This window comes from Bufo bufo, chromosome 4 (assembly GCF_905171765.1).
Source record: "Bufo bufo chromosome 4, aBufBuf1.1, whole genome shotgun sequence".
Taxonomy (NCBI): Eukaryota; Metazoa; Chordata; class Amphibia; order Anura; family Bufonidae; genus Bufo; species Bufo bufo.
The window spans coordinates 211,701,765-211,729,342 of NC_053392.1; the positions used below are offsets into that span (position 1 = coordinate 211,701,765).

Genomic DNA, 27,578 nt, shown 5'->3' on the forward strand with positions numbered 1-27,578 from the left:
TGTTTGTTTGTTTGCTTTACCATAAAACATGCTTCTTTGTGCAAAAGTACTAAAACATAAAACAATGGTATATATTTGATATTGTATCAATCTGTAGAAAAGTCAACATATAATTTATACCCTACGATAAACAAACAAAAAATGCCAATCTCCCCCAAATTATGAAAGGTTAATTAATAAATCATATATACCCTTCAATGATGCTAAGAAAAACTACAACTTGTCCCATAAAATAAGTTTCATCATTCTGCTTTCATCCATCGGCTGAAAAATACAAAATTGTTATGGGAAAAAAATAATCATTCCTGAAGGCTCAAAATAGGCTAATCCAAATGGTGCGGGGGGAAGGGGAGTTGGCATGGGGGATATATTTTTTTTCTCTCTATGCCATCATTAGCCTAGCATCACATTTGATAAAACTACTTAATCATCTTTTACCCCTTCCCCCCCAAATGCCTTATATGTATGGTGTTGCAAGCAGATTGTTGTGGATGGCAATTTCAACACTGCCTTTGAAATGACTGAATAGGAACTATACCAGTTACTACAGTACCTGACATAAAATGGAATATATAAGTGTGTCAGTGTATTATATGAGTGATCAGAAGATCTAATAATCAAGTCACCTAGTGGAACATAGGAAAAAAAAAAGAAAAGTAAACATTTTTTAAAAACAAACAACAAATTCAAGTAAAAAATATTGAAAGATTGCCTTTTTTGCTTGCAAACACAGTTGCCTCTTGATAAATTTGGTGCATCCCACTCTGGCACACAAGGGATCAAGACTGGTGTATGGGAAAGCCGGTGTCACAAAGCAGCGGGTATGAACCCACTGTGTCACGTGTCCTACCACCTCTAAGGGTGTTGTCTAAGTGAACACCTGGATCTTCACAGTACCCCTGATGTTGGGGATAGACTTTCCCGAGGGGAACACCAGGTCGCTACCTCCTGAGGAGGATTGGCACACAAGGCAGCTGGTCCAGGTGATCCAGGAGGTACCTGAGAAAGGTACCAGAGGTACAGGCATTGTCAGCAGGATGAGTCGTAACCAGGAGCAACAGTGCAGGACCGAAGGATGAGGCAGAGGCGAAGTCAAACAGGCAATAGGTCAGGGCAGGCAGCAAAGGTACAGGTCAGGCAATCCGGGTTGGCAACAGGAGAGTCAGGGCTAGCAGACAGGAATCAAACAGGTAGCAGAGTCCAGGAATACAAGAACAAGTCAGGAACACAAGCAGATATTAGGAACCTTAGCAGGACACAAGGACCTTGACACTGAAGCATCTGGGAAGGGGGCTGAGCCACTTATATATGTGCAGGAGGGCTAGGATTGGTCAGCGAGGTCACATGATCCAACCCATAAAGCACAGGAAGTGACGCACGCCGGCTTATAAGGAAATGCTGCAGGAAACAAGCAGCAAGTATGCCAGGGCTGAAAGGAAACACTGGCAGAAGATCACAGCTGAATACGGCCCCCGGGAACGCAGCAGTAGGCAGGGGAACAGTGTAGCACAGCAGCCTTAATAAATCTCCCCCATTATGTCACTTCTAGCACATTTTATATGCATGAAAAATAAACTAAAAACACTTGTGCAAAATCATAGTGTTTTTTCATGCTATCATCGAAAAAATGAAAGTTTTACAATACTTTAGTTTGTACACCAAAATGATGCCTATAAAATGTACAAGTATACAAGATCCAATATGACTATATGACAGAAAAAAGTTATGGTTTATGTAAATATGAAAAAATAACAAAAAACGGACATGTCTATTTTTATTTCCTGTCAAATAACAACCTTGGAGCATAGTTTCTTAGAATTCTATGTGGTGTCATTCTTCTGTTATTCCTAGAAATGTTATTCCTAGAAATTGACACAACTAGGAGTCCCTGCACTCTGACACTGACCATACCAGACTTTGTATGGACATGCCCCCTTGACAAGTGGAATGATGACACCCAGTTGTCAATTTATTCATAACTTTCTAAGAGAAATAAAAGAGGAACGGTATAACAGAATTATAAGATGCTTCAGAATTGTTATTTCATGTACAATATAATTATATATTAAAACAGACATGTCAGGAAAAGTGACAGGTCCATTTTAAATTATTTTATTCCACTTGTTTAACCCCAAAAATCTGAGACAAGCTGGTCCAAGTAGTCTTCTTCATCATCTTCCACAACAGCTTTCTTTCTAGTCACAGGTAACAGAGACATCCAATGCCTAAATTGACCATTGCAATTGCATGTGAATATTAGTTATACATTAGTTGTACATGTTTATTCCCACAATAATATTGATGGTTAGCCTGAAGTGTTCTTATCTCTGCTGAGGTCAGTCAATCACGTTAGAAATTTTATTATGCTCTCACACAAGGAATGTATTCATCTATGTCACATCAAGGCTATGATTTCCTTACATTTTATTTTATATCTCTCTTAGTGTTTGGACAGAAGAGACCCAATGCACATTACTGAATGCTTCTATAACAGAAACGTTCAACTGCTCTTTTAGTTGTGGCCCGGACTGCTGGAAAATCTCTCAGTATCCCTGCCTGCAGGTCCATGTAAACCTGACATCTTCAGGACAAAAAGTTCTTCTATATCACAATGAAGAGACATTGAAAGTAAATTCTGAGGTAAGGATTTCATAAAGGCCACCCAATACTATTCTGTATGGAGGATTTGCTCTTTCTCTAAGGTATCTCTATGCTTCATTAGGCTTTGTCATAAGAATACTCATGTCCTCCATGATATGGGAGTTAAATATCTACATTTTTCATGTCTTTTAAATCCTTGGAACCTGGTTTGATGGACTCCAGAAAACAGTAGCAGAGAGTGCAGTTACTTTTTCACTAGAGATGAGAAACAGATGGCAGTCTGCTCATGCTTGGAATTGGGAGAGGCACGGCAGTAAACAGAACTCAGTGTACAGTATATAATCAGGGCTATATTTTGCACTAGGCACCTGTGGGCAGATGCCTAGAGCAGCAAAATTTAGGGGAGAAAAATATTTGTCGCCACCTAACCAATAAAATTGTAGGCATAATGAAAGTAGGCATTATGAGTGCCTTCATACATGTGTGACTATATATATAGCGAGTGTGCATGTGTGTGTCACTTTTTAATGTGTATGCACATGTGAGCATGTGTGTATATGAGTGTGCATAAGAGCTTTTCTGTATAAAGTTAGGATTTCGGCCACACGGCAAGTCTTCTGCATTTATTTTTGGAAGCCAAAAACTAGGAGTGAATTAAAAAAAGAAGAGAAGTTGTATCTGTCCTGTATACTTTCTCTCCTTTTATGATCCCCCCCTGATTTTGGCTTCCAAAACTACATGCAGAAACTTGACCATGTGCCCGTACCCTTAGAGTGCAATGTAATTATGTGTATTTGTGCAGGTATGTACTGAGCATGTGCCTGTTTCTTTACGGTATAATGTTTTAGTTAGATAAATAAGATTTTCTTGAAAAGACAAAACTGGAGTTTGAGGGTAAGTGAAATACATTGTACTTTGGCTTTATGCATAGCAGTTGTAAGGATAAAATCACATGGTCAGATTTCTTAATGCAGTTTTGGAAGACAAAACCGGGTGTGAATAAAAAAATAAAAATAAAAAAGAGAACTCGTATCTATCCTGTATACGTTCTCTCCTTGTATTACCAACTTCTGGTATTGGTTTCCAGAAATCTAACCCATGGCGTGGGCGGGGATGTCAGACGCCTGTCTAATTTACCATTTTCCACACCTGTTTAAGGCGTAGAATAAGGTCTAAATGTGAGACAGCTAGGAAGCTGTCTTACATTTAGAAGCGGTGGTGGATCCACCGAAGTTATATAGAGGTCGGCGCCTCTTCATAAGTCCGGCAGATCCACCACCAGGTATAGGGTTTATTAACACTGGCGTCTAAAACACTGGTCTTAATAAACGTGCCCCTAAATCTTTCCTTCCATTCATCCACATAGGATCCTGAATCAGTCTGGGTGTTGAAATCACATTAGGACGATTTATCATTGTTGTGAACTAATTGCACCAAATTCATCAACATACAGAGTGCAGAAAGTAAATTTGGAGTAACTCACTAGACATATTATAGAGTTTTCTCATGTCTGACATACTTTACACCATTTTCTCTAATATATAAAACTGTCAAAAGTGTTTATAGCACATAATAAATTTGGCACATGCATGTACTCCTTTTTGGAGCTCAAAAAAGAGAAAAAAAGTAGCAGCACTTATGAATAAAATGCAAAAAGTCTCTATGGTGATCGTGCCCGCAGTGTTGGATACCAGTCTGTAGCATCCCCAAATCATCCAGAATAAATCAAAAATAAAACAGCAGCACTCGCTGGACTTCAATTCATGCTGGTTTATTCACCAAAAATTGCGATGTTTCGACCTCTCTGTCTTTCTCAAGCTTGAGAAAGACAGGGAGGTCGAAACGTCTCAATTTTTGGTGAATAAACCAGCATGAATTGAAGACTGCCGAGTGCTGCAGTTTTATTTTAGATTTCTCCTTTTTGGAGCAGCATCAACTGAGACTTATCCCCCACATAGACTTCAGATCAATGCCTTAGAGGCATTTTTACTTCAGCAAAGTGGTGCTTTTAAAGGAAATCTGTCACCAGTGACCTCCCTATCAAATTGTTTGCATAGACATATAGCTGTTTGACCTGATTAAAACACTGTTTTATGTTAATCAGGTGAAACACAGCCATTTTGTTTCTCCTAATGATTGCTCCCTAGACAAAATGAGCCATTATAACTAATGAAAGGTATTTGGGAATATATTATTTAAGTATTTTCATTAATTAATTCCCAGAGAACCCCTTTAAGTAGTGTAATAATTTTATTATTGCAGTAACAACATCATCAACATGTTAACAATCCATTTCCAGAGTAGCGATTGTGATACCCATTAATAAAATTACATTTTTAATATTTATGACAAAGTTAATGTAGCCAAACAGTGTAAATAGAACAAATAACTTTAATAACAACTACCTAAAAATGAATTCAGCACCATAGCCCAAAGCCTTGTTACCATCGAGCAGCCTAATGCAGTTTTTTAAGGAATTATGTACTCAATAGATGTTATCCTTCACTACACCTTAATCAATGTGAATCAACTTCTGACAATTTATATAAAGTAAAATAAAAAGCCTTTCTATGCCTGCACATGAAAAAACAAATATAGCCCCATACAGTGTTGAGAAATCAATGAAATTCAGCACCATGGATAGTGCTAATTATTTGGAAAGTTTTAAGTTTTACTGTGGCCCTTGGGATTGGTTCAATCTGATAATGCGGAGCATGGACCAGAAAAGATTGTGCATACCTCGGCTAGAGATCCTACTACTCTTGCTGATAACACATTTTATGGACATCATGGGGCATACACAGATCCCATAGGGGCCTATAGCAAATCTTAGTATGGGCCCTTTACAGCGCCAATTTCCCAGTATGCATGGATCAAACACTCCCAGACAATGCAGAACTAAACGCATAACTCCTCTGATGAATTTACAATCTTTTTCACTAAGCAGAAGAAATTTTAATTTAAAAAAATAAATAATTTTTTTTTATCTTCAGCCTCACCCGCTTTATCCAACTTTATGTCGGAAAAGTGGAACTGGCACTTCAAAAATATCCCACTTATCCTGAACACCATATTTCTTAATGCATGTGCACCCGAAAACTGGCTCAAAACACTGATTAAATCTCCTGCTTCACTTCGCATATTAAAAAGCTGTCTGCCTGCAACTACCACTAGGGGGAGCTCAGAGATTAGATACATTAGATCTATAATTATATGTATAAATATATATATATATATATATATATACACTGCTCAAAAAAATAAAGGGAACACTTAAACAACACAATGTAACTCTAAGTCAATCACACTTCTGTGAAATCAAACTGTCCACTTAGGAAGCAACACTGAGTGACAATCAATTTCACATGCTGTTGTGCAAATGGGATAGACGACAGGTGGAAATTATAGGCAATTAGCAAGACACCCCCAATAAAGAAGTGGTTCTGCAGGTGGTGACCACAGACCACTTTGCAGTTCCTATGCTTCCTTGCTGATGTTTTGGTCACTTTTGAATGCTGCCGGTGCTTTCACTCTAGTGGTAGCATGAGACGGAGTCTACAACCCACACAAGTGGCTCAGGTAGTGCAGCTTATCCAGGATGGCACATCAATGCGAGCTGTGGCAAGAAGGTTTGCTGTGTCTGTCAGCGTAGTGTCCAGAGCATGGAGGCGCTATCAGGAGACAGGCCAGTACATCAGGAGACGTGGAGGAGGCCGTAGGAGGGCAACAACCCAGCAGCAGGACCGCTACCTCCGCCTTTGTGCAAGGAGGAACAGGAGGAGCACTGCCATAGCCCTGCAAAATGACCTCCAGCAGGCCACAAATGTGCATGTGTCTGCTCAAACGGTCATAAACAGACTCCATGAGGGTGATATGAGGGTCCGACGTCCACAGGTGGGGGTTTTGTTTACAGCCCAACACCGTGCAGGACGTTTGGCATTTGCCAGAAAACACCAAGATTGGCAAATTCGCCACTGGCGCCCTGTGCTCTTCACAGATGAAAGCAGGTTCACACTGAGCACATGTGACAGACGAGTCTGGAGACGCCGTGGAGAACGTTCTGCTGCCTGCAACATCCTCCAGCATGACCGGTTTGGCATTGGGTCAGTAATGGTGTGGGGTGGCATTTCTTTGGAGGGCCGCACAGCCCTCCATGTGCTCGCCAGAGGTAGCCTGACTGCCATTAGGTACCGAGATGAGATCCTCAGACCCCTTGTGAGACCATATGCTGGTGCGGTTGGCCCTGGGTTCCTCCTAATGCAAGACAATGCTAGACCTCATGTGGCTGGAGTGTGTCAGCAGTTCCTGCAAGACGAAGGCATTGATGCTATGGACTGGCCCGCCCGTTCCCCAGACCTGAATCCAATTGAGCACATCTGGGACATCACGTCGCGCTCTAGCCACCAACGTCACGTTGCACCACAGACTGTCCAGGAGTTGGCAGATGCTTTAGTCCGGGTCTGGGAGGAGATCCCTCAGGAGACCGTCTGCCACCTCATCAGGAGCATGCACAGGCGTTGTAGGGAGGTCATACAGGCACGTGGAGGCCACACACACTACTGAGCCTCATTTTGACTTGTTTTAAGGACATTACATCAAAGTTGGATCAGCCTGTAGTGTGTTTTTCCACTTTAATTTTGAGGGTGCCTCCAAATCCAGACCTCCATGGGTTAAAAAATTTGATTTCCATATTTTTTTTTTGTGTGATTTTGTTGTCAGCACATTCAACTATGTAAAGAACAAAGTATTTCAGAAGAATATTTAATTAATTCAGATCTAGGATGTGTTATTTTTGTGTTGACTTTATTTTTTGGAGCAGTGTATATATATATATATATATATATATTCTAAGGTATCGCTCTCTCACAGGGGGTCAGCAATGACACACTTATCACCAAACAGGGGGTTTTCAAGCGCAAACAGTGCTTTATTTGTCACACAGCACATCACACTTCCAAGTTTGGCATCACAATGAAGTCGCAGCTTCACATCACAACGTGTTACATCAACACAAAACAATAAATCCTTGCCCGGCTAGGCGCTCGCTATACAGAGGTCTCCCTAACCTACCTGTAGGTCAGTGTTCACACTGTGGTATTCCAGTTCACTCAGCCATGCGGTCAGACAGCTCCCTAGCTGTAAACAATGCAACCCATTTGGGTCTCGGTCCACCAGACTTCCTGACAGTGACCAGGCAATACCTTGGGGGGATATGGTCCAATAGTCTTCCGGACTCTGACCGTGTGACATCTCCTTTATTCAGGCGTCGCTGGGCCCCCCAAAACCCTTAGCCTTGTGGCCCCAGCCCTCCTGCCGGGAACCACACAGAACCTCTGCAGGCTTCCTTTTCAATTCCCCCCTTTCCACACATTCTGAGGATTGCTTTATCCCCAAGTAATTATCACTCCTGGCCTCACCTCAGGCCAGGTGAACACTTGTAGTGGACTAGGGGTGTGGACTGAGATATTGTAACAGCAGCTGCTGTGCGCCGCTGTTCCCCTGCTTACCACCACTGTCCCGGGCACTGTGTTCAATGGTGATCTGCTGCCAGTGCTTCCCATTCACCGCTGCAGTCCTGGGCTCTGTATGTGTAGGTACTGTTGTTCTGGGATCTGCTCCACAGTTTCCTCTCAGCCCTGGACACAGCATGCTTGCTGCTTGTTCCCTGCAGCACTTCCTTAAGAGCCGGTGCACGTCACTTCCTGTGCTTTAGGGGTTAGGTCATATGACCATGCTGATCAATCCTAGCCCTCCTGCACATATTTTAGTGGCTCAGCCCCCTTCCCAGATGACTCAGTGTCAAGGTCCTTGTGTCCTGATAGGTTGCTGTTATCTCTGCTTGTGCTCCTGTGTACCTGACTCGTGCTTGTGTTTCTGGACTCTGCTGCCTGTTTGATCCCTGCCTGCTAGCCTTGACTCTCCTGTTGCCAACCTGGATTGCCTGACCTGTATCTGTGCTGCATGCCCTGACCTATTGCTTGCTTTACTTTGCCTCTGCCTTATACTTCAGTCCTGCACTGTTGCTCCTGGTTACAACTCAGCCTGCTCAGGTACCTCCTGGTTTGCCTGAACCAGCTGCCTCGTGTGCCAATCCTCCTCAAGAGGTAGCGACCAAGTGTTCCCCTCGGGAAAGTCTATCCCCACCATCAGGGGTACTGTGAAGATCGAGGGGTTCACTTAGACAACGCCCTTAGAGAAGGTAGGACATGTGGCACAGTGGGCACATGTATTGACCGGCGACACGCACAGGGAGGGAAAAGGGAAAGCCCTGCCCAAGGGAGAGGGAAAGGTGGTGACCCCTGACTCACCGTGCGGCTGGCACCTGACTGCCCTGACGTCCCTAGACGGGTTCCTCACCCATGCGGCGATCACGTGCCTAAACCCTGGCTTTCCCTAAAATGAGCCCTAGATAGTGAACGGGCCGGTGGGATCGCTAGTCCGCACCACTGACACTAAGAAGGAAACACCAGGGAGAGGACAGACAATACAGACAAACACATACACCCAGGTGGGCGACCACAGCAGACCACAAAGGTCCAACAGGGATCCAGAGGGTAGCGTTCTGGACCAACAACCAGAGAACGCAAGAACACAGTTCCAGAGGGTCAGAATAGATGTCCAGGCAGGAAGCTCTATATCTGGCAACCAGAGAAGTGTGAGAGGGGAATATAAGGAGGTTGGGAGTGCTGGACAAGGAACAGCTGAGGAGAAGGAGCTACGGATCCCTGAGTGAGCCAAAAGGGTTTGCAAAGCAAACCCAGAAAGCTACCATAAGGAAACAGCCCTATCTTACATAGAGCGCGCAGCCAACTGCTGCGACTTCCTGAACCCGGGTATAACGGAGTCAGGCGTGGTTCTAGATACCCTCGTGACAGTACCCCCCTCTCTACGAGGACACTCAGGACCAGGTCTCTCAGGATGAGAGGCATGAAAAACCCGAACTAGCCTGTCGGCGTTTACCTCAGACACAGGAACCCACATTCTTTCCTCGGGACCGTAACCTCTCCAATGCACCAGATATTGAAGAGAGCGGCGGACCCGACGAGAATTAACAATTTTGGATATCTGGAATTCTAGATTACCATCCACAACAACAGGAGGGGGTGGCAGCGGTGATGGTTCTAGAGGTGGAACATATTTCTTGAGTAACGACTTATGAAAGACATTATGGATTTTAAAAGTCTGAGGTAACTCCAGGCGAAAAGCCACGGGGTTGACGATGGCTACAATTTTGTAAGGACCAATATACCTAGGACCCAGTTTCCAAGAGGGAACTTTCAATTTAATATTCCTAGTAGACAACCACACAGTCATTCACTCCTAGGTCCGGACCTGGCGACCGTCTCTTATCAGCCATGCATTTGTATTTACCTCCCATATTTTTCAAGTTAGCTTGCACCTTCTGCCATACCGATGAAAGAGATGACGAAAACCGTTCCTCTTCGGGAACCCCAGAAGACCCCCCCTCTTTGAAGGTACAAAATTGGGGATGAAAACCATATGCACCAAGAAATGGTGACTTGCCAGTGGATTCCTGACGACGATTATTTATGGCAAACTCAGCTAACGGTAAATATGATGACCACAACTCTTGGTTTTCAGACACAAAACATCTTAGATATGTCTCCAGGTTTTGGTTGGTACGCTCAGTCTGTCCATTCGACTGAGGATGGAAAGCTGAGGAAAAGGACAAGTGTACCCCCAAACGGGAACAAAAAGCTTTCCAAAATTTAGAAATAAACTAGGTACCCCGATCCGAAACAACATCGGAGGGGACCCCGTGAAGCTTCACGATTTCACTGACGAATACCTGAGCAAGAGTCTTAGCATTAGGTAGTGCGGGTAACGCAATGAAGTGTACCATTTTGCTAAACCTGTCCACTACTACCAAAATAACTGTTTTACCCGCAGACAAAGGTAAGTCAGTGATAAAATCCATTGACAGATGTGTCCATGGTCTATTGGGAATGACGAGTGGTAATAGAGACCCTGCAGGACGTGTATGTGAAACTTTTGCGCGCGCACAGGTAGAACAAGAAGACACAAAATCCAATACATCCTGATGCAACCTTGGCCACCAAAAACAACGAGACAATAGCTCCAAGGTTGCTTTACTACCCGGGTGCCCAGGAAGTGCCGAATTATGATGTTCCTTTAATAATTCGAAACGCAGGTTCAACGCTACAAACAATTTCTCTGAGGGGCAAGAGACCGGGGCGTCCCCCTGGGCCTCTAACACCTTCCCCTCCAGAACAGAGTGTACCGCAGAAACAACCACTCCTCTTTAAAGAACGGGCTTCGGATCACTCACATTACCCCCTCCAGGGAAACAACGAGATAGTGCATCAGCCTTGGTGTTCTTTGCCCCAGGATGATAGGTAATCACAAAGTTAAACCTGGTAAAAAATTGCGACCACCTAGCTTGTCTAGGGGTGAGACGCTTAGCTGATTCGAGGTACAGAAGATTTTTGTGGTCCATAATCACAGTGACGGGGTGGACTGCCCCCTCCAAAAAGTGACGCCATTCTTCAAACGCTAGTTTAATAGCTAATAGTTCCCTATTGCCAATATCATAGTTCTTTTCTGCTGCAGATAGTTTTTTAGAAGAGAAAGCACAAGGACGCCATTTGCCAGGAGACGGACCCTGAGACAGCACCGCCCCCACTCCCACCTCTGACGCATCGACTTCAACTATAAAAGGCTGAGAGACATCAGGTTGGACTAGTACAGGTGCTGAGGTGAACCTCTCTTTTAGAGAGGAAAAAGCAACTTTAGCGGCGTCAGACCATTTAGAAAAATCAGTCCCCTTCCTAGTCATGTCAGTCAGGGGTTTTACAATAAGTGAATAATTTTTAATGAATTTCCTATAGAAATTTGCAAAGCCCAAGAACCGTTGCAGTGCTTTGAGGTTCTCAGGAAGATCCCAATCTAAGATTGCCTGGACCTTCCTGGGATCCATACGGAAACCTGAAGCAGATAAAAAATAACCTAGGAATTGTATCTCCTGAACGGCGAAGACACATTTTTTAATTTTAGCATATAATTTATTCGTCCGTAGGACCTGCAGTACCTGTCTGACATGCACCTCATGTGTTTTCAGATCCGACAAATAAATTAAAATATCATCTAGGTATATTACCACAAACCTGCCGATTAGATGACTAAAAATGTCGTTAACGAAATGTTGAAAGACGGCAGGAGCATTGGTCAGATCGAAAGGCATGACTAGATTTTCATAATGCCCCTCAGGGGTGTTAAATGCTGTCTTCCACTCATCCCCCTCCTTAATACAAATCAGATTGTAGGCCCCCCTAAGATCAAGTTTGGAGAACCACCTAGCACCCGCAATCTGGTTAAACAGGTCAGGAATGAGAGGAAGAGGGTATGGGTCTTTGATGGTTATCTGATTTAATTTGCGAAAATCTAGGCAAGGACGCATCTTTCTTTTTAACGAAGAAAAACCCTGCAGCCACGGGTGAAGAAGAGGGTCTGATGTGTTCCTTAGCCAAGCTCTCGGAGATATAATCTTTCATGGCTTGTCTCTCTGGACCTGAAAGATTATATAACCTGGTCTTGGGTAATTTTGCGCCGGGAATAAGGTTAACCGGGCAATCATAAGGACGATGAGGTGGTAACTTCTGACAACCCTTTTCAGAAAAAACGTCCTCAAAATCCGAAATAAATGTAGGTAGGGTAGTTATGGAGGCGACTAAGCAATTGCTATTTAAGCAATTTTCTCTGCACTGCTCACTCCACTCCAATATCTCCCTGGCCTGCCAATCCACCACTGCATTGTGCGCTACCAACCAGGGAAGACCCAGCACTACCGAAGTGGGAAGCCCCTCCAGAACATAACATGAAAGCATCTCGTTATGGTGGTCCCCTACCCGAAGGTGTAAATTATGAACAATGTGGGTGAGGTTTCTCTGAGACAGAGGAGCAGAATCAATAGCGAATATGGGAATATGTCTCTGTAGCGTACAGAGAGACAAACCCATAGTGCGGGCAAAATGGGCATCTATCAAATTTACGCCTGCTCCACTGTCTAGAAAGAAAGAAATAGTCTCAGTCTTATCACCAAAAACAATAACCGCTGGCAACACAAATTGCGATGTACGTATGGAGGAAACGTATACCCTCCGGCTGACATCCTCCACACAGCCTGGGGTTAGTAGTTTTCCGACGGTCTTTTGTTTCTGAGGAAAGAAGGACAGACATTAATGAAATGACCCCTCTCCCCACAAAAAAAACAAACCCCACGCCTACTGCGAGCCTCAGGAGGACGGACCTGACGAGTAGTTCCTCCTAGCTGCATAGGCTCGTCTAAGTCCGTACAGACTAACTGCTGCTTGAGAGGGGTTACCAATGGCTCCGGTTTTTTCAACCTGTCCCTAAGGCGTCTATCTATACGGATAGAAAGGGACATAACCGCATCAAGGGAAAAGGGGGTCTCATATAATGCAAGCGCATCCTTAACCCTTTCGGATAACCCAGAGCAGAACTGACTCCTGAGAGCCGGGTCGTTCCATTGGGTATCCGTAGCCCACCTACGGAAGTCAGAGCAATACTCCTCTACCGGCCGCTCTCCTTGTAGGAGTCTCCGTAATCTTGATTCAGCCAGTGCAACTCGGTCAGGGTCGTCATATATGAGACCCAAGGCCCCGAAAAACTCATCCACTGACCGAAGAGACTGGGAATCAGTAGGTAAAGAGAACGCCCAGGACTGCGGGTCCCCCTGCAGCAGGGAAATAACAACCCCCACCCGCTGGTCTTCATTACCAGAGGAGTAAGGGCTCAGTTTGAAATATAATTTACAGGCCTCACGGAATGTCAAAAACTTTTCCCTTCCCCCAGAAAATCTGTCAGGGAGAGGGACCTTGGGTTCAGCAACAACCTGGTTACCAGTAGCAACCACTAGGCTTGCGGTCAGTTGTAATTGCTGCTGTTGCTGGAGGACCGACGCCTTCAATCCTGCCACCTCCAAAGACAGGCCATGAAACTGTTTGGACAGAGCAGCAATTTGTTTTTTTGTTTTTTACCTACACAAAATAAGGGCCAGATATAATGTAATGACCGGCGACACGCACAGGGAGGGAAAAGGGAAAGCCCTGCCCAAGGGAGAGGGAAAGGTGGTGACCCCTGACTCACCTTGCGGCTGGCACCTGACTGCCCTGACGTCCCTAGACGGGTTCCTCACCCGTGCGGCGATCACTTGCCTAAACGCTGGCTTTCCCTAAAATGAGCCCTAGATAGTGAACGGGCCGGTGGGATCGCTAGTCCGCACCACTGACACTAAGAGGGAAACACCAGGGAGAGGACAGACAATACAGACAAACACATACACCCAGGTGGGCGACCACAGCAGACCACAAAGGTCCAACAGGGATCCAGAGGGTAGCGTTCTGGACCAACAACCAGAGAACGCAACAACACAGCTCCAGAGGGTCAGAATAGATGTCCAGGCAGGAAGCTCTATATCTGGCAACCAGAGAAGTGTGAGAGGGGAATATAAGGAGGTTGGGAGTGCTGGACAAGGAACAGCTGAGGAGAAGGAGCTACGGATCCCTGAGTGAGCCAAAAGGGTTTGCAAAGCAAACCCAGAAAGCTACCATAAGGAAACAGCCCTATCTTACATAGAGCGCGCAGGCAACCGCTGCGACTTCCTGACCCCGGGTATAACGGAGTCAGGCGTGGTTCTAGATACCCTCGTGACAGTACACAACCGCTGGAACGTGACAGATATACACACTCACCACACATTTACCGTTCACTTCACCACTATATATATATATATATAAATATATATATATATATATATATATATATATACACAGTGGCGTGCCTGGAGGGGCGGGGGAAGCAGTCCAACTTGGGTGTCAGGCTGCCAGCTATACAGGGGGGTGCTGCCATGCCTGCCTGCTTTCAGGCAGGGAACTGTGAGAGAGTTCAGAAATCAGAGGCAGCCTCTGACTGAGAGTCTAGCAGCGCTAGCGCATCCTGCCATTGCCATTCATTGAATCTGAATTGTTCAGGCGGGATGAGCAGCGCCCGTCCCAATGCCTCTGCAAGAAAGGAGAGCTGTGATTCTCTTAGGAGAAAGGACCTTTGATGACATCATCACTATGTGACCAGTAACATATTGATATTACTGGTCACATAGCTGTGAGGTAATAAAAGATCATTTCTCTCTTCCAGGAGTGTTGCTGCTGAAGTTTGACATAATTGTGGAGCTTTTTTTTGTGTGAAGATTACATCAGGAAAAGGTTACAGGGGCTGTTATGCTATTATACTGTAAGCTACTGTATAGTGTGGGGTGCTGTATAGTGTGGGGTAATGTATACTGTGGGGTGTTGTATACTGTATACTGTGGGGTGCTGTATATTGTGGGGTGCTATATTGCTGTACTGTATATTGTGGGGTGCTATACTGCTGTACTGTATGCTGTGGGGTGCTATACTGTATGGTATAGGATGCTATACTGTGGGGTGCTATACTATATTATGTATTGCATACTGTGGAGTACTATATACTGTGGGGTACTATATACTGTGGAGCTCTGTATACTGTGGAGTGCTATACTATATATTGCATATTGTGGGGTGGTGTATACTATAGGATGCTATACTGCATACTGTGGGGTGCTTTATACTATAGGGTGCTATACTGCATACTGTGGGGTGCTGTATACTATAGGGTGCTATACTGTATACTGTGGGGTTCTCTATACTGTGTATTGCATACTATGGGGTGCTGTATACTGGGCGATGTTATATACTGTATAATGTGGGGTATTACACTGTATACTGCGGAGTGTTGTACGCTATACACTATGAGGGGCTGGGGGATTATATGATAGACGTCAATTCAACAAATATGACCTAGATAAATGAAGGGTATTAGGTTCTACTAAATAAAAACCGTCCCCCCCCCCCCCCCATGGCTTATAGCTCCCAATTTACATTTATCCTATAATCTGTAATAATAATTTCACCGGCGAGCTATCGTAGTGTATTATTCTGCGTTCACTTCTGCACCAGGATGTGGTTCTGTGCACTGTCACCACTCGTCCCTCTATTGCTTCCTTTTCCTTGATTAATCGCATTGATTATATGGTTTAGGGTCAGCACTGACGATAGCCGTCCTCTAAAATCGCTTCATACGCTGCCCCCATAATGTTTGCCAGATCCCTGGCATCCTCAGGAGTAATGGGCAACTACACTATAAACGTGGCATAGTTTTCTTTAATATTTACCATAAAAAAATAAACATGGGGCACAACACGAAAGAGGGGACGGTCGGGGGTAAATGGACAGAGGAGGCCCAAGATGGGTAAACAGCCCCCAGCCTATGATATACTTAATCCACCCCTGCGTGCGCGCTCTGATAAGCCACAGAGCGCGCTCACACCTATCTCACTTGTATGCTCGCCATTGCTCACCTTCCAGGCGGGAAAACCTTGCATCTTCCTTGTAGCCGCTTGCTCCAGTGCTCTTGAGCAAGAAAACGGCTGTGCTGTGCGGCCTGTGCCTTCTAGTGAAGTGACCATCTCACCAGTGTTGTGTGTGTCACAGTGTGTGTCTGCAGATACACTGCCGCCGAGCTGAGCCTGCAAAAAGCACTGTGGTGTGTGGCAGTTAGGAGTGGTGCAGACAGTCACAGTGGCACTGTGGCAGTTAGGAGTGGTGCAGACAGTCACAGTGGCACTGTGGTGTGTGGCAGTTAGGAGTGGTGCAGACAGTCACAGTGGCACTGTGGTGTGTGGCAGTTAGGAGTGGTGCAGACAGTCACAGTGGCACTGTGGTGTGTGGCAGTTGGGAGTGGTGCAGAGAGTCACAGTGGCACTGTGGTGTGTGGCAGTTAGGAGTGGTGCAGACAGTCACAGTGGCACTGTGGTGTGTGGCAGTTAGGAGTGGTGCATACAGTCATAGTGGCACTGTGGCAGAACAGTGTGCAGACAAGAGGCAGAAGACTAGACAGACTAGAGAAGTATTTTTTTAAGTTAAGGGCCTTGCTGCCTTGAATTTTCAATGGGGGGAGGGGTGTTGAGGCGTCACAAGGCTTCTGCCAGCCAGTGCCAGGGCAGAAATTTACAAGGGGCCCAAATGGGATGGGAAAGGACTAGGCTTATTAACCTGTAGGATACCAGTGCCGTACCTATACGGTGCAGCAGGACGTAACTTGAGTCCCAGTGCTGTACAGGTATGGAGGGCTGATCAGAGGCACGGGTCCGGCTTTAACTGACAGCTGAGTCCCTAATATCAGGGCAAGGTACACCGTCATCAGTGAAAACTCCAGCCCGCTCTATAAAAATATAACATGATCCGTCCCAACAGGTGAACCTGTAAAAAAAATATATAAAATGTGCAAAAACAGCAGTTTTTTCTTCACCTTCCTTCACAAAATGTGTAATGCCAAGCTTATATTGTATTTTGGTGACAGATTCCCTTTAAATTCTCATTTACGAGCAATTCTCTGTTTACGAGCAATAAAAAATGTTATTTCAAACAAAATAAATATTTCAGTATATTTAAATGTAAAAATAAAGTTTCTTATTGTTTCGGCGGGGGGAAGAGGGGTGCCAGATAAATTACCCTCCCGGGTGCCAAATACCCTAGGCACGCAACTGTATAAAGTACAGACCAAAAGTTTGGACACACCTTCTCATTCAAAGAGTTTTCTTTATTTTCATGACTATGAGTATTGTAGATTCACACTGAAGGCATCAAAACTATGAATTAACACATGTGGAATTATATACATAACAAACAAGTGTGAAACAACTGAAAATATGTCATATTCTAGGTTCTTCAAAGTAGCCACCTTTAGCTTTGATTACTGCTTTGCCCACTCTTGGCATTCTCTTGATGAGCTTCAAGAGGTAGTCCCCTGAAATGGTTTTCACTTCATAGGTGTGCCCTGTCAGGTTTAATAAGTGGGATTTCTTGCCTTATAAATGGGGTTGGGACCATCAGTTGTGTTGAGGAGAAGTCAGGTGGATACACAGCTGATAGTCCTACTGAATAGAATTTGTATTATGGCAAGAAAAAAGCAGCTAAGTAAAGAAAAACGAGTGGCCATCATTACTTTAAGAAATTAAGGTCAGTCAGTCAGCCGAAAAATTGGGAAAACTTTGAAAGTAAGGGCTATTTGACCATGAAGGAGAGTGATGGGGTGCTGCGCCAGATGACCTGGCCTCCACAGTCCCCGGACCTGAACCCAATCGAGATGTTTTGGGGTGAGCTGGACCGCAGAGTGAAGGCAAAAGGGCCAACAAGTGCTAAGCATCTCTGGGAACTCCTTCAAGACTGTTGGAAGACCATTTCAGGGGACTACCTCTTGAAGCTCATCAAGAGAATGCCAAGAGTGGGCAAAGCAGTAATCAAAGCAAAAGGTGGCTACTTTGAAGAACCTAGAATATGACATATTTTCAGTTGTTTCACACTTGTTTGTTATGTATATAATTCCACATGTGTTAATTCATAGTTTTGATGCCTTCATAGTCATGAAAATAAAGAAAACTCTTTGAATGAGAAGGTGTGCCCAAACTTTTGGTCTGTACTGTGTATATTTATATATATATATATATATATATATATATATATATATATATATATATATTAGATGTGTTAATAGTTTATTTATATTTTTAGCAGTTACCAACCCTTCAATCCTGAATCTGTCTGTTTTCTCTTCACCTTCTCCATGCATTGTTGATATCCGGAGTCATGCAGCTGTGCTCAGTGAATCCTGACAGCACTGACAACTCTGAATAGAAAATAGCTTTTTTTTATATAAATCTGTTGGGCCAGTGAACTCTATAGAAAGTACAAGTGGAGCAGTGATCTGTGAAAGCAGTCTGCTGTTTACTGAACACTTAATCTCATCTACAATTTCCTTCCATTATGAAAATAGTTGACTTCTTTAATGCATCCAAACAGGCAGAGATAATTGATGCCAAGTACCATTCTGTTTTCAAACCTTTATATTTATGACAACTATAAGCGAGGATATGGGGGTCATTTACAAACAAATATATGCAATTTTTGTAGTGTATTTCTGGTGCAGACTCTGTCACACCATGTTGCGGCAGAATCTGCGACCCCAGTAACGGCAAGTCTAAAAAAAGGGGACATGAGAGGAATTCTTAAAGTCAGTTTTGCAGGAGTCTGTATTGCCGTAATTTAAACCAAATTTATTAAATGTCACATAATATTTGATACATTTAGTGCACACTTCTATCTAAAGATGATATTAAACTCTTTATGCCACCCCTTTACTGGAGTAAGATTGCAACAATTTTGCGACTTTTTAAAAAGTAGCAGTTGATAAATTTGAAGTGAAACTAATTACCATAGCTAACCACAAATACTTTCCACTGGAGTGAGCGGTGTACAAATGTAAAATGTGGCAAAATGTTTGTGCAAATGAGCCCAAACGTAAAGCCCTATTTTTGTGACTTTTTAAAGCCAGAATCTAAAGTTCAGGGATTGATACATACCCTCATTGTGGTGATCCAAATTTGAATGAACAGCTATGTATATATCTTACTTACTGTACAATCAAATAAAAAGCAGGACTGCACTCCAAAATGTGATGAAAAAATCAAAGCTGTTTATTCACCCATGTTATGGCAAAGTTTGCGACGTTTCAGCTCTTGCGAGCCTTTCTCAAGCATGGAGACAGTGAAAGTGAGCACATTTAAAGCATTACAAATCATCTTAAATTACAGACATGTGATACAATTATAAAGTGCATGTTTAACATAGTGACTAGTGTTATACGTTCTATCATACCAGGATACCATCCCTCTTATATAGAACAAAATATATGTAGAACTTGTGTTCCAATTAGAATCATAAAACAGTGCAGACTTACTGTACATGTATATGAATATGAATGTGTAAGGAGATTTAGAGCAAAATCGCATAACCCTAACCCAAGACCAGATAACGTTATACTCTGACAAAACCAGAAAAGGGAATAAAATCCTGCACTCTAAAGCATATTTATGCATAACAATTCTAGTAGTTCTTCTTCAATGTACAGAAAAATATTAAAGCGTATTAAAAGTGGGTTTTCCATCAGAAACTTGTAGTACTCTTTTACACTGGTACTGGTATAGTATCACGGATCCTTTTGGAAACATTACAAGTATTAATTTAAAGTGAAGTGAAGTGGAGTCACAGGCTTTGTCATGGCTATTTTCTCTTTATGGGAGAAAAATACCGTACTTGTTTCAGTTATGTACCTTGTTATAAAAAAAAACTCATACACCAAACAGCATCCTAGTGCATGCACATCCTTATTCCATGAAAGGTTGTGCATCATATGTACTGGTTCTTTTAACCAAGTCATTTCACAATTGCTACACATCTCTAGCAGTCAATACCATCTACATGGTCTATAAACTCTGCACCTGGCATTACAGCTACAGTTCATCATCTATAACATGCCAAATCCTCAGTATGCTCAGTACTATTATGCCAGGTGTGTAGGACATGGCTGACCCAATACTTGATTGCCGGTAATGTTCACCGGGGTTTCCTTGTTTTTCAACAAGATGACACAACATAGTGATTTGTAATTACATACACACATGATCAGATGAAGTTCACTAAAGCTACAAGCGTTCTAGACAAAATTGTAGATATTGTTAATTTATTGTAGATATTGTTAATGTTCATCACATTCTCTTGCATAGTTGTTGGACCCCAATCATTATAAATATAATGAATTTAGAATTTAATGAGTTTGAGAATTGACAAAAGGCCAAATGAAAAAGTGAAAAACTATGCTGCATACTGCAAGATAATAAAGTGGTGCTTGAAAGTGTGTGAACCCTTCGGAATTTTCTATATTTCTGCATATTTTTATATTTTTTTAAGAAAGGCAACAAAAAGCTTTATAACGTCTGACAAACACAGCCATTAACAAAAATGTTTCTCACTAGATCACATGAAAAAAAACAAAAGACTTCATGAGGAACTAAAAATGTATTTTTCAGACTGGCTGTACTAAAACAGTCTTGATTGTTGGCTTCAGATGTGAAACTTGTGCTACAGTTCAAAGTGCTGTATAAAGGTTTTTAAATTGAAGCGTACACTGAAACAATGTCAAGATGATGACTATATCCAATTCTATATAAAAAAAATAATGGCTGCACACACATATTAGCAGTAAAGCTGAGAAATGGGGATCATTCTAAATTCAAGTGGTACTATACCTGCTATTGGAATCAATGGAAGCTCTTAGCGCACATTTTGATCAAACTTGTGTCAGGCCCATCCACCACGCGTCAAGGTGGCTTCCGCGGACGGGTCCCTATCACTAATATACCGCCTCTCTTGGACTTATCCAAGTCCACATTATCAGGGCAGTGAAGGAACCAGCTTCATTTGTACTTTGCTCAGAAGCTCCAGGCAGATGGGCGTGTGCTCAGTCTAAAAGAGTGGCCACCCTCAAGCCACCTTGACGCGTGGTGGATGGGCCCGACACAAGTTTGATCAAAATGTGTGCTAAGAGCTTCCATTGATTCCAATAGTAGGTATAGTACCACTTGAATTTAGAATGATCCCCATTTCTCAGCTTTACTGCTAATATGTGTGTACAGCCATTATTTTTTTTAATTATGTTTGCCTTATGGATGTGCACAGATGACTATGATTATGAATAAGAATACGCCAGTCTAAACTTTCTTGTAATATATCCAATTCTATGAGACCTCTTCCATATCTACATCCTCTTGTAACTTCTGAACCATTTTGTTTTCCAACTTTTTTGCTTTTCCAGATAGTGGAGCCTGGATAAGATGTATGTTCTGTTTGACTTTGCCTTTCTTTAGTCTGTTAATGATATATCGAGCATGTCACGTCTGCTTGATCTCTTCTAGTCTCTTCATAGCCTCGACAGTCGTGCTCCACAACTCTCTCTGGTATTTAACAGGTTAATTTCTTCTCTTTTCAAATTCAAACTGTCATCTCTTTATTAGCCGCATTCCTGAAGGCCTTGGTCCACCTGATTTTTCTGGGTTTATGCTTCTTCTTAAAGTTCTTGTGACATTTTGAGCGGCAGAATCTGAAAACCTTGAGGTAGAAAAAAAATATATTCACCTCATTTATTTGCGTGAGAAGTGGCCACAGCCATCTTGATTGAAGATCGCGTCACTGCGCAAGATTTTGTGCGGTGTCTTCAATCAACATGGCTGCGGGGTATTTTTTTTTTACCGGATTAACCCCTGACAGCACTCAATATTAATCTCAAATGCTGCGATCAGCAATGAACGCGGCATCTGAGGGATTAAATAACGGGAGCGGCGCAATCGCCATTCCCCGTCATAGTGCACGCTACACACAAACAAATGCGCTTCATGACTAAGTAATTTGTCACAAAGCTAATTTCTTTGCGAAATTCGGCAAAGCAGCCAAATCAAATTTTTGGTAACTTCGCTCAACACTAATTATTACAATCCAGAAATACATCCAGGGCCCTCTTGAACTCTTTTACTGAGTTCACCATCACAACCTCTTCTGGCAGAGAGTTCCATAGTATAACTGCTCTTACTGTAAAGAATCCTCTTCTATATTTGTGTAGAAACCTTCTTTCTTCTAGACATTGAGATTGTCCCCTCATCATAGTCCCAGTCCTGGGAATAAATGGATCATGGGAAAGATCTCTGTACTGACCCCTGATGTATTTATACATAGATATTAGATCTCCTCACAGTCATCTTTTTTCTAAACTTAATGACCCTAATTTTGACAATCTTTCTGGGTACTGTAGTCTACCCATTCCAGTTATTACTTTAGTTGCCCTTATTTGAACCTTCTCTAGCTCTGCTATGTCTGTCTTGTGCATAGGAGCCCAGAACTGTAAACAGTACTTCATGTGTGGTCTGACTAGTGATTTGTAAAGTGGTAGGACTGTGTTCTCATCATGTGCATTTTTGCCCCTTTGATGAAGTCCTTTTCCATGTCAGTGTCACCCAGTGTTTTATCATTTAGTATGCACTGGTGGCTATCTTTATTTCTTCGCATGTGCATAACCTTAAATTTATCAGTGTTAAACATCATCTTCCACTTCTCTGCCCAAGCCTCCAATCTATCCAGATCCATCTGTAGCAGTATACTGTCCTCTTTTATCTTAATTATTTTTAGTGTCATCTGCAAAAATTGATATTTTACTGTGCAAGCCTTCTACAAGGTCGTAAATAAATATATTGAATAGAATAGGTCCCAATACTGACCCCTGTGGTACCCCACTAGTAACAGTGACCCAATCTGAGTGTGTACCGTTAATAACCACCCTCTGTTTTCTATCACGGAGCCAGTTACTTACCCACATACACACATTTTCTCCTAGTCCAAGCATTCTCATTTTATATACTCACCTTTTATGTGGCACAGTATCAAATGCTTTGGAAAAGTCAAAATACGACATCCATTGACTCACCCCGGTGAAGTCTAGAACTTACCTCCTCATAGAAACTGATTAAATTAGTTTGCCATGACCGATCCCTCAGGAAGCCATGCTGATACAGCGTTGTACGCTTATTTTCATTGAGATACTCCAGAATAGCATCTCTTAGAAAATAAAAAAACTGTTTACCGATGACAGATGTTAGACTTACCGGCCTATAGTTTCCGTACTCTGTTTTTGAACCCTTTTTAAAAATTGGCACCAAATTTGCTAAGCGCCAATCCTGTGGAACACTCCCTGTCAGTATAGAGTCCTTAAATATCATAAATAAGGTTTTGTCTGTTACATTACTGAATTTTCTTAGGATATGGAGGTGTATGCCATCTGATTCTGGTGATTTGTCTATTTTAATCTTTTTAAAACGCCACTGCACTTCTTCCTGGGTCAGACAGGCCACTTTTAATGGGAATTTACTTTGACACTCTGCATTTCATCTGACAGTTTAATTTCCTCAGTGAATACAGTGGAGAAAAAATATTTAATAGATTTGCTTCTCCTCATTACTCTCTACAACACTCTCATCAACCTTTTACTATTTACCGTATTTTTCACCCTATAAGACGCACCTTTTCCCCCCAAAAGTGGGGGGGAATGATAATGCGTCTTATAGGACGAATACAGGCAGAAATAAAATTGCAGCCGTATTGCATGTGCCCGCTACCTCTCAGGCTGTACTACATAAGGACAGATGTAAGGTGCCTGGAAGAAAGATCCCGGCACGTCTGTGTGCAAGGGAGAGCTGGGCGCCTATTTGTGTAGGGGAGAGCACGACCGGCAGCGCTCCTGCCCATGTGCTTAGAATCTGGGCAGTGCGCTGAAGCAGGTTGACTATGGACGGAAGCAGGCTTTCCTTTCATACTTGCCTGCTCCGCATCTACGTCGTCCCATGTGACTGGTCCATTTAATGTGCGACCCTGTACAGTAGAAGGCCAGTCCACAGGTTGTCAGTGCTGTAGTCTGCAGTATCTACAGTGCTGTTTACACTGTACAGTCAAAAGAGACTTTCCTGTGAAAAAGGTACCAATAAAGTGTTATTAAAGTGTGTCACTGAACACCCCCCAATAAGTGTCAGCCACCCCATAAGTGTGTCACAGCAGATACCCGATAATATTGTCAGCAGCAGATCCCCCTATAATATTATGTCACCATCAGATCCCCCATAACATTGTGTCAGCAGCAGATCACCCCCATAAATTTTAACACATCTTTAGTTTAAAATATTTATTTTTCAAATTTTCCTCCTCTAAAACCTAGGTGTGTCTTATGGGAAGGTGTGTCTTATAGGGGGAAAAATACGGTATATAATTTATATAATTAAAGAACATTTTAGGGTTAGTTTTGCTCTCTTTGTCAATGAATCTCTGTCTCCAGCTTTACTGTTTTTATCTGTCTTTTATATACTGTATTCTATTTTTTCTTTATCTTTTTCAATGCTTTCTCACTACCTTCCTGTTTTAGTGATTTACATGCTTTCTTTTTGTCATTAATTGCTCCCTTTACATTTCTATTTATCCACATTGGTTTTTTTTTCTTGGTCCTCACCCTTTTATTCCCATACAGTATGCACCTTTCGCTATTAGAGTTTAGGCTGTCTTTAAAAATACCCCATTTTGTGGCTGCATTTCTATTCCCGAGGATGTTGTCCCAGTTAGTAGGGCTAATGGCCTATCTTAGCTGTTCAAATTGTGCTTTTTTGAAGTTTGCTGTTTTTGTGCCTTCCTGAAGAAACACCCTTTTGAATGACAATTGGAAGGTTATTATTTTATGGTCACTATCAGTGCCAGGACAAGTTATTTTGGTGCCCTAGGCATATGTGGCAAATGGCCCCCCCCCCCCCCCTCTTTCACTAACAAAAAAGTGTCCATCTACCTCATTATAATAATGCACAACTTCTGCAGTACATTGTAATACACACCTCAGCTGCTCCAGAACCCCATAAGACACACACCAACTGCTGCAGAACCTCATGATACACACATAGTTTACTCTTGCCTGTGCTTCTCCTTTCTTAAAACTTGGATCCGAACTTGACTTCGGTTATGACTTATATATTCCTGTAGTGTGGGCTTTAGACAGGACTTTAGATAATGGCAAACCTTTCCCCTCCCCGTTATTTATGATTCTTTCTAATGAGACTGTAACCCTGAAAGTTATCCGCCCAGTTATAGCTATCATCCAGCCATGTCTCAGTTATTCCCACTATGATATTGTCCTCTTCAGACATTATTGATTCCAGTTTACCAGCTTTATTAGTCAGGCTTCTGGCATTAGTATACATACAATTAAGGAGTTTTTGTATATTTTTTTACCATACATCTTCCCTTATGAACTGCTCTAGTCCCTCCCTCCATTCCTCCCACAGTTCCATTACCTCGCCCATGGTCTCTGTCTGCCTCCCCTGATATAATGTAATTACCCTTACCCCTGTACCTAGTTTAAACACTCCTCCAACCTTCTAGCCATCTTCTCCCCCAACACAGCTGCACCTTCCCCATTGAGGTGCAGCCCATCCCTATGATAGAGCCTGTACCCGAGAAAGAAGTCGCCCCAGTTCTCCAGGAACCCAAACCCCTCCTTACTACACAAATTATTGAGCCACTTGTTAATCTCCCTAATCTACTGTTTGGTGTGCCTTCTGCTGCCACACATCACTATGTATTATTAATTCTTGCCTATGGCATGAAGTAATACATAGCCAGCAATAGAATTACATACAGAAATTTGGCAATGCTGCTGTATGTAGTAGCTGAGATCAATAGATCTCGAGTTCAAATGCCCTGAGGGGAGAAAAAATATTGAAAAAGAAAAATTAAAAGCATAAAACTCAAAACCCCCTTCACATTCTTTGCACAGGAGCATGATCTCTATGTACCCCAAATGATAATCTCCTGCTACCAGCACCTGTCTGGCCTGCCCTGCTCTCCTGGCTGACAGTAGTGTCTTACTGCAGTAATGCTGTCCCTGAACTGACATCCCCCTCATCTGCCAACCTTACAAACTTGTTGGGGTGTGTCAGATCAGGGCTAGCCTCCCTGGCACTCGTCCCTCTACCCTGCTTTCTAACTGTTATCCAGCTACCTACCTCCCTTTCCTGATCCTCTATGCTACCACCCTCCCTTGCATCTACCCCATAAAGTGTCTGCTCAGTGAGAAGCAAACTATTTTCCATGTTGCCAGGGTATCTCAATGTTGAACAACAAAAATATGCTCCCTCGAACTGCCTTGTCAGTTATGGGGCACATACTTGCTAATGGGTATTACACAAGAAAAAAAGAAAAAATGCACTACTGATACAATGGAATGAAATGGTAAACAACTCACAGTGTAGTTTCTTACTAAAGTCCTTGAATCTAAAGTCATTTAATCTTAAGTCACACACTTAATACAAACACACACTCAAAACCCTTAACGGGGTTATCCAATCCCTATATTGACCCCTAGAATGCCCAGGCCCCTCCTCTAGAGCATAACTTGTGCTCACTAGTGTCACCCATGATGCTAGGAAGGCTGGTCACCATCACAGCCTGCTATTTGGCTGCTCCCCCCCATCACCAGATATTCTGATCTACCCAACGGGGAGATGCAGCGGCAGCTGGAGGGACATGAGTGGCAGGGAGAAGGTAAGTATGCTCTAGAGGAGGGGCCTGGGCATTCTTGGGGTCATTATATTGATTGGATAACCCATTTAAGGGTTATTAGACTGCCAGATTTTCTGGCAGATGATTGATCATCTGGCAGTCTAATACTGCCTCCAAATGCCTGATGAATGAGCAAATAGTGATCTTTAAGCATGCTTAAAATATTACAACACCACTGCCCTTCATCACTCCCACCCAAGCCATGGAGGAAATCGCTCTATGTAATAGCAACAGTGTCCTCCACTAGCTATCTAACGATTGCCGTGAGGGAAGCATCCCTCCCGACAATCGTCTGCAGCATTGGGATGTCTAATACACTCTTTACAAACTTGCATTTCTAGTTTGCTTATATAGGTGCTCCTTCCAGACAAGTTCAAACCAGACTGCAGATTTTTTTTCCCTCTGGATTCTGGATTGCATCTAAGAACAACAGTAGTATCCCATGTCTAAACAGTAAGAATCAGGTTTATCTTGAGTATAAGGGAGGTAACCCAAATCTTTGATTGTAAGTGGTGGCTTCTTTGTCAAGATGTTTTCAGTCTGTGAAGCTGTGAGGGTACATGTAGTAAAATTTAAGATATCACAATTCAGGACATCAGAAAAATGGTGTCTCCAGGCTCCTGACACCCAAAACCTGGCAAGTATGTTCCTGTTCCTGGTCTTATCTGCACAAGAAAAGTGAAGGATAAGACACTGCTGGAAATCTGAGATTGTACCGCTACTGGAATTATTACTATTATTATCACTGTCGTCATTAGTATAACTTTACATTTTGTTATTTTAATTTTTTCATTGCAAGCATGCTCATTTGCTATTTTACTGTATTTTTTTATCCCACTATATTTATATTTACCACCTAAATAC

At 42.8% G+C, this 27,578-nt stretch overlaps 1 protein-coding gene across 1 annotated transcript in view; it reads left to right on the forward strand.

Moving 5' to 3' along the window:
* The window catches only part of KCNMB2 (potassium calcium-activated channel subfamily M regulatory beta subunit 2), a 438,205-nt gene that overhangs the window by 403,423 nt on the left and 7,204 nt on the right, over nt 1-27,578 (forward strand). The window contains exon 4 of the mRNA XM_040431072.1: nt 2,445-2,640. Coding sequence (XP_040287006.1) covers nt 2,445-2,640 — 196 coding nt within the window. The remainder of the gene's footprint in view (nt 1-2,444; nt 2,641-27,578) is intronic.